Genomic DNA, 10747 nt, shown 5'->3' with positions numbered 1-10747 from the left:
TGTTTTTTGGAAGCAGGCCGGAAAGGACGCTTGGGAGCGATGCTGTGTATAGCCCTGGAGAGATCTTTATCCCAGGTGTTAGGGCCTCAACAGAATCGCCGTCAGTTCCAACCATAAACCCGTCTAGGGCTTCTTGGAACCTTTTGGGTTCCATCAGCCTTCGAGGGTGGACCATCCTAATAGGTCCGCCGCCCCTGGGAGGGATTTGGGTGGATGCCTTGAATCTAGCCTCAACCAGGAAATGGTCCGTCCATGATAGGGCAGAGACATTAGTTACCTCTGCCCACGGAGTCTCCATGTCTTTACTGGGAGAAAGTGGGAATAGAAATCAATTGAATGGATTGAGGCCAGGGCTGGCATCTTTCCTTCATGTAACCCCCATATGGAAGCATACACAGACAGGCAAGGGACAAGGGAGTGTGTCTGGCCTCAGGATGTGGGAAGTAGAAATGGTGAGTCAGGGAGGGCAAGGCTTGGCTGCCCTCCAGGAGAGATGTTTGGGGTGGTGGACAGCCCTGGATGCTCAGGGATGAACATGCCTGAGGGTAAGGAATACCAGTGGGGAACAGTATCCATGCTGCTCTCTTGCACTCCTGTCCCCAGGAGATGGGTACCCTTTGGTGGGGCTTGTTGGCACACAGCAGGCAGCAATGCTATTGGTCCATTGAGCATTCTAAGCCTGCTCTGTGTCATTGACTCACTCCTGCTCACCCCCCAGGTACCTGGTCCCATGCAGCCATGTCATGTTGAGCCAGAAGAGAGCAGTGAAGGAGCCCGACCTCTATGGCAAGGCAGCAGGCAAGTTTCTCTCGCTCATCCCCCGATGCTGTCGTCCTGAGAGCCTGCCCCCGCCCGAGCGTGAGGAGGAGCAGCACGCTGCCTGGTCCAAGGGTAAGCTGGCTGGGAAGGGGGACAGGTTTGGGTCTGGGACCCCGTGTGAGCCAGAGTGATACAGCCCATCTCTCTAAGGGTCCTAAGGGAGAGGTCTTACCTCCCCCCACCCCACCCCACCCTTTTTTTTGCAGGAGGAATCTCTGTTTTCAGCTGCATTTAAATGCTGACTGGGGAAGAGGCAGATGGAGGCTTCCTATAAATGGCATTCTGCAGGGCGCTTTGCTTCTCCTGGGCTTAGGATGGCACTGTGACACAACTCTCTTGGTGGTCTTTCCAGCAGAAAGCCCCCAACCCACAGTCCTGATTAGGACTACACCAGTATAATAGCAGCCCTGATCACACTTGTGGGTTAGTTGCAGCCAAATCCTGTATGACAGTTACTGTTCTCCCACTTTGAATGGTCATTGTTATGCACCATCAAGTTGTTTTGATCCCATGAATGAGAGAATTTCAAGTATGTCCTCTGCTTTTGCCCTTCTCAGGTCTTACAAACTAAGGGCAGCCAGGAGGGCTTCATTAATAAAATAATAAATAAAATATTTATTTATAGCCCACCTTTCCTCAGATCAAGGCGGATTACAGAAAATGCCATTACAAGATAAAAACACAACAATATAGATTAAAATAGCAATCATCAAATACAATCAGTGCAAACCACAATATAACAATATCCAGCTAGCTTAGAATGTACAACAGTAACAGTGAGGGGGGAAGAGGGGAGGCTAACAAGGGATGGAATTTATCCACTTCTAATGGGATCCTCCTGTTTTTCTACTGCCTTAGACTCTGAATATTACTGTTCTTTTCAATGAGTGATGTTGTCTCTTATGGCCAAAGCACAACAGCCTCAGTTTATTCATCTTGGTCTCTGAGGAATATTCAGGCTTTAACAACTATGAGGAAACTGTTTTTCCCCATCTGCCATTTGATCAAAGATGGCCTTATTGGTAGAAGGGGAAATTGGGCAGAACTGACATGGTTGTGGTGGGCAACAAAGTATGTGGCTGAATTCAAACACATAGCCATGTTAGTCTGTACAATTAGTATGGAAAAAGATTTTCTAGCATATATGAAACTAACTGAAAGGAAGAAGCTGACAGCATGAACTTTCATAGACTTGAGCCTACTTCCTCAGATGCATTTGGTGGAATTGGCTATCCACTCCACCAAATTCATCTGAGGAAGTAGGCTCAAGTCTATGAAAGCTCATGCTACCAACCTCTTTCTTTCAGTTAGTTTCAAAGATGCTACAACCTGAGCCCACAATCTCAGGTTGCACACATGAGCAGGCTCCAGATGGGAGGAGAGCCAACCCAGAGGACAGAATGCAGGATCCCCATCCTGTCATTTTCCCAACCTCTGCCCCACATGTACACCCCATGCTGGGGCAGAGCCTCAGGTAGGGCCTGGGCTTCCTTGGTGGCATCTGGGGTCAGAGTGTGGGGAGGAGGTAAAGACCAGTATTGAGCCGTCCCTACTCTGCAGCTATCCATTTCAGCTCATCTTCCTTCCACTTCTATGCCACAGGCCATGGCAGCCCCAGCGTGGACTCTTCATCCTCCGTGGTGACCGTTCCCAAGCCCTCTACGCCATCTCGGATCTCCTTTTTCATGCGCCAGTCCAGCTTCAGCACCGAGACATCCAGCCCCACGCCTCGTTCTCCAGGGACACCCACAGGCAGCCCTGCCCACCGTCCTGGCCGCTGGGAGGAAGTGGGTGAGCTGGAAGGGAACTACTTGGAGTACCTACGAGATGCTCGGATGAATGTGGACCGCTGTGTCTGGGCCTGCCGCATCTGGTCAGCCCCTTATGATGGGGAGGAGCCCAGCGCCAACAGCATGGCCCCAGGTGCTGGGACCTCCCTGCCCCCCCACAGTGACTGCTTCAGCTACACCTCCTTCCACGCGAGCGGGCATCCTGGCCCCATGCCTGCCTCCCCCCGGACTAAAAAACGGGGCCTGACAGAGGAAGTGGCTGGCCCAGAAAAGGCTCCATCTGGCACAGGGCCAGGCACACCCTTGTCCCCAGGCCCCCAGGATGCAAGCAACCTACTCAATGGAGCCCACATGGACACAGGTGTCAAGAAAGTTCGTTGGTGCGCACAAGGGGGTGTGGTGCAAAACGGTGCAGCCTCAACCACCACGGGCTCTGCCGCCACTGCTGCCATCTCCTCCTGCTCTGGGCCAGGGCCTGCTCGGCCACCATCACCCTGTTCAGACTCACTTCTGGACGAGCTGCTCTCCCAGGCACCACTGGTGGAAAATGGTTCTGCCTCAACAGTGGAGAAGTTCACAGCAGAGCTGAGCCGGATCGAGGATGAAATGGAGAATGGGGGCCGAGAGAGGGAGGAAGAAGATGCCCTGCTGCTCACCCAGAGAGCCCCTCCAGAGCCAGACCCCCTCTCTCATGAGGAGGAGGAGGCTTACCGCAGCTTTTCCTCCCACTTGGACAGCACGGGGCAGCCCCGGCCACCTGACCCCCTGGCCCAGCTCATCAGCAGCCCCCCGCGAACTCCTGGGCAACCCGTGAGCCAGCCCTTCACAGGTGAGCCTTTCTCATTCCCTAGGGTCTGGGTCATGGTGGTCCCCTGGCTCCTCTGAGTTCAGACCCTCATTCACTGGCTGGCCAGTCACCTGGCCTTCCATGCCTGCTTGGGCACCCTCTGGCCTTTCCGTGGCTTCTCTCGGTCAGCCTGTGGGTCCTGGCTCACCCCTTATCAACATGGGGTGGAAGTAGTAATCCAGTATTGCAGATATCTCCTTGTATTTACTTTCGAGCACTTGCCCATGCATGCTATCTTCATACACCCCTTCTTGCTGATCCCTTAGCCATAGGAATGATGAAATGGGGGTCAGTTAGCAATAGCAAATAATTTCTATACCACTTACTGATGTACTAAGACGTTTACAAAGCATAATCTGATTGGCCCCAACAAGATGGGTACTCATTTTCGTGACCTACGGAAGGATGCCAGGCTGAGTCAACCCTGAGCCCCTGGCTGGTATTGAACTCACAACCTTCTGGTTTGAGAGTGAGTGGCTGCAGTACAGACATTTATCCACTGCACCCCCAGGGCTTTTGTTACTAGTTAGTCCTAATAATTGTGGGTGGCATCACTTGGGAGGGGCTGTACCTAAGCCCTTCAAGGGTTAGCTAGACCAGGGGCTTTTGTGACTGCCGTGCCCCTGTTGGCATGGTCTTGGGGGGGGCGGTTAGAGGCCTGGTTGCCCTATCATGACCACCTCTTCCTCTGTTCTCCTCACTTGCTGGCTGCAGGGCCTTTTGTGGCTGTCCTCTTGGCCAAGCTAGAGAATATGCTGCAGAACTCACTCTACGTCAACTTCCTGCTGACGGGGCTCATCTCCCAGCTGGCCTGCTACCCACAACCTCTTCTGCGGTCCTTCCTGCTCAATACCAACATGGTCTTCCAGCCCAGCGTCAAGTCCCTTATCCAGGTAGTCAGGGGAAGGCAGAACGTGGAGGGGGGGTGTCCACCAGCAGTAGGCCTTGGACCTGCCCCCTCGGCCCAGGCACCTTTTGACCATGCAATGATCTTCCTCCTTTTCCTCTTCCCCACCTCACAGGTCCTTGGCTCAGTGAAGAACAAGATTGAGAGTTTTGCTGCCAGCCAAGAGGACTTTCCTACCCTCCTCTTCAAAGCCAAGAAGTATCTGATTGCCCGTGGCAAGCTGGACTGGTCGGACACCCAGAATGCCGTCCCCTCTCTGCGCCGGTCAGAGACCCTTGGTAAGGAAAAGCCCTTATTGGGCATCAAGATGAAGGTTGTGCTCTGAGCTCCCTTAAGTTTTGGAGGGGAGAGTGGCCCAGAAAGTTTTGTGTGGTTCTTGGACGGAGCTCTGCTGGAACTCAGTAGGACTGTGTTGGGCCCCTGGTCGTGTGCCAGAGGGGCAACAGCAGGGGGTGAGCCAGGAGGATGAGCCCCCAGCTGGCCAGGACAGGGGTTCCACCAGTAGGAAAGCTGTGCTCCCAGTCTCACAAGAAAGAGGACTGGCCAGGGGCCTTTACCAGACCTGGTACTTCTGGGAGTGTTCATGAGCATTGGTGTCCTTGGAAGAATCAGGGAGTTGGTCATTTTGAGGTCCATCCAGTCCAACCGCTTTCTGCCATAAGAAGTGGGCTTCCAGTCTCCATTGGAGATCTGTAGAAAGTTGGCTGGTATGACTGGTAGTCACATGCCCTGAGGGAGATGGGCAAGGATGCCCATGCCCATACTGAGGACAGCCATTTGGACTCTTGACCACTGTTGTCTGACAGTGTGTCTCTTTCAAGGTGGCTGGGGATGAGGCTGCGGGGTGGGAAACCATTGATTGGAGGAAGGCCAGTGTGAGGGGTTTGTGTGTGTGTGTGTGTGTGTTTCGCTTCCCCATCCTACTGCCATTCCTGATGCCATGCCCTCTTCTTTCTGTCTCTCCCATGCCAAGCAGTGAAGAGCCGGAAGCCCTCCCTGGGGGAGTTGATCATGCGCCATACCAACAGCCCTACTCGTGCACGCCAGGCAGCCCAATTGGCCCTGCAGCACATGCGTGAAGGTCCGGTCATGCACGCCTTGTCGGGGGCCTCCCTTTTCCGCAGCTCAGCTGAGAAGCAGAGCGAGGCCCTGCGGGTCAAGAATGCCGTCTACTGTGCCGTCATCTTCAGCGAGTTCCTCAAAGAGCTGGCGGCCATCGCCCAGGCCCATGCCGTCACCTCCCCCTTCCTTCTGGAGCCCCCCGAAGAGTGACCGGGAGTCATTCCCCATTCCCTCCCTCAGCTTGAGCAGTGCTGGGGCTCTCAACTGGAATCTCTTCCCTCCGTCCCTCCATTCCTCCCTCCACTCCCTTCGGCTTGGCGCTGCCAGGCCTGCACTAATGAGGGAGGATGGGGAGCGCCCTGCTAGCTGCGGGCGACTTTTTAAAACTCCACGGACACGGACCTTTTTAATTTATTTGGAATGAATGTTTTTCTGGAGAATTCGTTGCAATATGTATAAAGGAAGCTCTCTCTCTCTCTCGTCTTCATGTGAGGTCTGTGTACCTTTAGTGGGGAGGATGGTGCCTGTCCCCCAATCCCCCCCCCACACACACACAGCAGGGCAAACTGGCTCTTGCTCTGTCCATCCCTTATTGGTCATTCTGACATGGGAAGTTTGTAAACTGTTGGTTCCACAGGCCTTGAGTGCAGGTCACTGCATTGCGCTCCCCCCAAGAGTTGGAGAAAGACAACAAGGCCCCCCCCACTTTGCCCACCCCAGTTCCTGAGGCTGAGGGGTCTCAAAGTGGGGTGAAACAGCAGATAAAGAGCCCTATGCACACCCCCCCCACACACACACACACAGAGACTTGTAAGACCAGTTGTTTTCCTGTAGTGGAGAAAAATATCCTGATGATGGATTGTTCCAGTTTGCTCTGATAGGCAGCAAAAAGGAACCAAAATCATCATCATCTTATTGCTTTATTTCTATCATGGCATTTCCCCAGTTGTCAATTTAAGCACAACAGGTGGGAAGGAAGCAATGCATGCCAGGCCTCGTTGCAGGGACACATGGGCAATAAACAAGCGCCATCGAAGGCAGCATTGACCCAGTTGGGAAGATCGAAAATATCCAGTTGTGCCCCTCCCAAGGAAAAGCAAGCCTTCAGGCCCAGGGAAGCCATCTGGGTGCCTCCCTTTCATTCCTCCCCACATTCTTCAGAAGAAGAGGAGGGATGGAAGACTTCCAAAACATAGGCCGCCAGTTCTAGGCTTCCTCTTTTTTCCAGAGTTGGTAAAGATACTCTAAAAGGCCAGGAGGATAAATGGATAGAGCATGCCTTTAAAAAGTTATGCCGCCTCATTTTCCATCTACTCATCCTTGGCTGCTTCCATCATGGACAGGGCTTTCTATTTTTTGGTGGAGGAATTTCTGTCTGCGGTTCCAGAGGAGAAACTTTAGACTCAAACATGGCATTAATAAGCTGTGAAAGATCTCAGCCTTTGCATCTGATGCTATTCTAGACTATTCTGGTTTAGCACCGGGGCATAGCTGGCTGACGTTCCAGTTTGTAGACAGCTTTGACAAGCCAGGTCTAGGGCTTCATCTTCGCCCACTTCAGAGGCAAAAAGCTTTTTGGAGACTCTGCGGAGTCGGTCCTGATGGAAAATCTGGCCTAACATTCCAAAGAAACAAGCCTTTGCTATTCCCTCTGCCTTCCAAGGGCATCCTGGGAAATCTCTAGCTGTCACCTAAAACCATTGCCCATCCATGGTTTTCTTACCTGGGACTTAATGTAAATAACCATAGAATCATAGAGTTGGAAGAGACCCCAAGAATGGCCATCCAGTCCCAACCCCCTTCTTCTGCCATGCAGGAACTCTCAATCAAAGCATCCCCATTGGCAGATGGCCATCCAACCTCTGTTTAAAGATCTCTAAGGAAGGAGACTCCACTACAAGGGAGGGTGTTCCACTGTCAAACAGCTCTTACTGTCAGGAAGTTCCTTCTAATGTTGAGGTGGAATCTCTTTTCCTGGAGCCTGCATCCACTGCTCCGTGCCTTTTACTCTCTGGAGCAGCAGAAAACAAGCTTGCTCCCTCCTCAATATGACATCCCTTCAAGTATTTAAACAGGGCTATCATATCATCTCTTAACCTTCTCTTTTTCAGGCTAAACATCCCCAGCTCCCTAAGTCGTTCCTCATAGGGCTTCATGGTTTCCCCTTCACCATTTTAGGTGTCCTCCTTTGGACATGCTCCACTTTCTCAACATCCTTTTTGAATTGTGTTGCCCAGAACTGGGGACATTATTATTCCAGGGGAGGCCTGACCAGAGCAGAATAGAGTGGGACTATTACTTCCCTTGATCTAGACAACATACTTCTATTGATGCAGCCTAAGATCACATTGGCCTTGTTAGCTGCTACATCGCACTGTTGACTCATGTTCAACTTGTGGTCTACTTGGACTCCTCATGAAACCACAGCCCATGATCCAAGAATCCAAACCGGAGTGGGGTGAGTGGGGAACCATCTGAAGACCTGGCTGGGTGGGCATGGGGACCACCCTGGGGGTAAAGTCAATAAGTTCCTTAAGAGTTTCACTCAAGTGCTTTCAAAGCTCTGAAGAGAACCTCGCTAAGGCATCTCACATGGAAAGTTTTCTGCCATGTGAGTGTCAGAGCTAGGGCCACTTCCTATACAAACTGAATGGTGTGTATTTAGTAAGGATTCAGCCTTTCCCTCTCTATTCCAAAGTTGAATTCCACCTTCCATGGATCTCAGCATCTCCAAATGCCATCCTTCTGCTCCTGGCCATGAGCAGAGATGTGACATCTCTGGAACACTCTCAAAGTGTGCTGCTGAGCTATTGAGATTTATGCGTGCGGTCTCTTCCAACTCTATGATTCTATGATCTTAATCACTTGAGTCCCTTCCAGGTTTCGGATGTGCTCTTTGTCTCCTTCCAGTCAAGAACAATGGGACAATGTATTCCCAAGGACACCTTGGCCGGGTGGATTATGACCTGTATTTCCTTTTTGCTACAAGTCTGTTGGGGCTCTGCCTCCGGCTGCCTCAACGCACAGTGCCTCCACATCAACAGCCTTTTCCACCAAGGTTTCCCTTTCTGAAATCTGTGGAGTAGCCACAAGGAGATCAATTTCTACCTTTGTCAGACACTGCCATCAAGACACCGAGTGGCTGATGCTTCCTCTAGTAGGTAAGTTCTCTGGCAGGTGGCCAGTTCAGCTGAGAACAGACTCTTTCTTAAGGGAGCTCCAATTGGCAACAGTCCCTTCCTATGCTACACGGCTCTGCTGTGTCCCATCATAGAGATGTCTTCCTCCACTGCAGGGGACATTACCATGGAGGAATCACAGTGGTAATATGGTTGTTTCCTGTAGTGATAGGGACACATATCCTACCCACCCGGGTGTTGTGTAAACATTGTTGGGGAAGAATGCATGCCTTCTCTCTCCTCCTCCCTCTTCATTCCTGACCTCTTATTCCTGCACTCTTTTTAGTTTCTACAAATTTTACATGCCTTTGTCTTCTTAATTTTTCCTTTCCTCAGTCATCCTCCAGCCTAGAATCATAGATCCTAGAGTTGGAAGAGACCACAAGGCCCCTGACCCAGTCCAATCCCGTTCTGCCCCGCAGGAGTTCCCAATCAAAGTATCCCTTGTCACAGATGGCCATCCACCCTCTGCTTAAAGGCCTCCAAAGGAGAAGGCTCCATCACTCTCTGAGGGAGTGTCTTCCACTCTCAAACAGCTCTTACTGTCAGAAAGTTCTTCCGAATGTTAAAGTGGAATCTCTTTTCCTAGAGCTTCCTTCCATTGCTCCATTGTGACTTCTTCTCTGGATCAGCAGAAAACAAGCTTGCTCCCTCCTTCATGTGACAGCCCTTCAAGTATTAAAACAGGGCTATTATATCACCTCTTAACTGTCTCTTCTCCAGGCTAAGCATCCCCAGCTCCCTAGGTCTTTCCTCTTAGGGCTTTATGGTTTCCAGATGCTTCACCATTTTGGTCACCCTCCTTTGGACATCCTCCACTTTCTCAATGTCCTTTTTGAATTGTGGGGCCCAGAACTGGACACAGCATTCCATTCTTCAGCCTTCAGTGGGACTCAGGAGGTTACCCTTTTACTAGAAGGGGAAACCTGTACCCTCTTAGTCCATTATTGTTGTCCATCAGCGCAAAGTGGGACGATCCATCATGAGGATGCCTATTTATCTATTTAGCATGAGTTCAGAGGGAGGGCGACTAAAATGGCAAAGGATCTGGAAACCATGCCTTATGAGGAGAGACTTTGGGAGCTGGGTATGTTTAGTCTGGAGAAGAGACAGTTAAGAGGTGACATGATGGAGCCCTGTATTTGAAGCAGTGTCACATTGAAGATGAAGCAAATTGTTTTCTGCTGCTCCAGAGACTAGGACCCAGAGCAATGGATGGAAGCTACAGGGAAAGAGATTCCACCAAAACATTAGAAGGAACTTGATGACAGCAAGAGCTTTTCAATAGTGGAAGGCTCTCCCTCGGGAGTATAGTGGAGTCTCCTTCCTTAGAGGTCTTTAAGCAGAGGCTGGAGGGCCATCTGTCGGGGATGCTTTGAGTGAGAGTTCCTGCATGGCAGAAAGGGATTGGACTGGATGCCCCTTCTTGGGGTCTCTTCCAACTCGAGGATTCTGTGATTCTGCAGTTCATATCACAGTATCTCCAACCGGCTTTTCCTTGGACAAACTTTTCACTCACCCTCAACCAGTTTGGAATGGAGGGCTCTTGCCTTCCTCCTTTTCTGTCCATCCCTTAATGTTGCAAGGCAAGCCCTTGGGAATAGGTACCATTTTGAAAATTTCAAGTTCTGCTTTAACAAGGGAGAGCATCCAAGCCCCCAGACCTGCCTTTCCTCCACTCTCCCCAACAATTACAATGAGCCCTCCACATTTGCTGGTTTTAGGGGAGCAGGATGCCCATAAAAGTGGAAAAAACAGAAATAACCCCCCACACACACACTTTTTAAACCTGGCCAGCCTCTGCCAGACATTGACGGTAGAATTGCACTAGAAGGCCCACAAATGCTTAGAGAAGTGTTCTCTTTAGGAATTTCTAGGTCCTCCAACACAACTACAGTCAACTTCCGATGGAGGTTGACTACAGAGTTGCACTGGAGGACCCAAATATTCCTAGAGAAAACATAATGATCAAATCCACAAAAGTCAAAGATGCAAATGTGGAGAGCCAGCTGCATTGTTCTCATGCCAGTTTGCGCACTTGGAAGCGACCTTCTCTTGTAACACTGAATGTGACCAGCGCTGGCTTCCCAGGGTCCCTCATTCCTCATTGCTCACCCTGGACTGGGCAGGTGCCTGGGCATGG

The 10747-nt window shown here is 51.1% G+C and overlaps 1 protein-coding gene across 1 annotated transcript in view; it reads left to right on the top strand.

Moving 5' to 3' along the window:
* The window catches only part of FHIP1B (FHF complex subunit HOOK interacting protein 1B), a 620510-nt gene extending 614609 nt beyond the window's left edge, over positions 1-5901 (top strand). The window contains exons 4-8 of the mRNA XM_042460247.1: positions 719-891; positions 2422-3438; positions 4171-4349; positions 4479-4641; positions 5340-5901. Of these exons, the coding sequence (XP_042316181.1) occupies positions 719-891; positions 2422-3438; positions 4171-4349; positions 4479-4641; positions 5340-5635 (1828 nt within the window). The 3' untranslated portion in view covers positions 5636-5901. The remainder of the gene's footprint in view (positions 1-718; positions 892-2421; positions 3439-4170; positions 4350-4478; positions 4642-5339) is intronic.
* The last annotated feature ends 4846 nt before the right edge of the window (positions 5902-10747 follow it).

Source organism: Sceloporus undulatus, chromosome 3 (genome assembly GCF_019175285.1).
Source record: "Sceloporus undulatus isolate JIND9_A2432 ecotype Alabama chromosome 3, SceUnd_v1.1, whole genome shotgun sequence".
NCBI lineage: Eukaryota > Metazoa > Chordata > Lepidosauria > Squamata > Phrynosomatidae > Sceloporus > Sceloporus undulatus.
The sequence above is the reverse complement of the archived record's forward strand: the minus strand, read 5'-3'. Positions and strand labels throughout refer to the sequence as shown.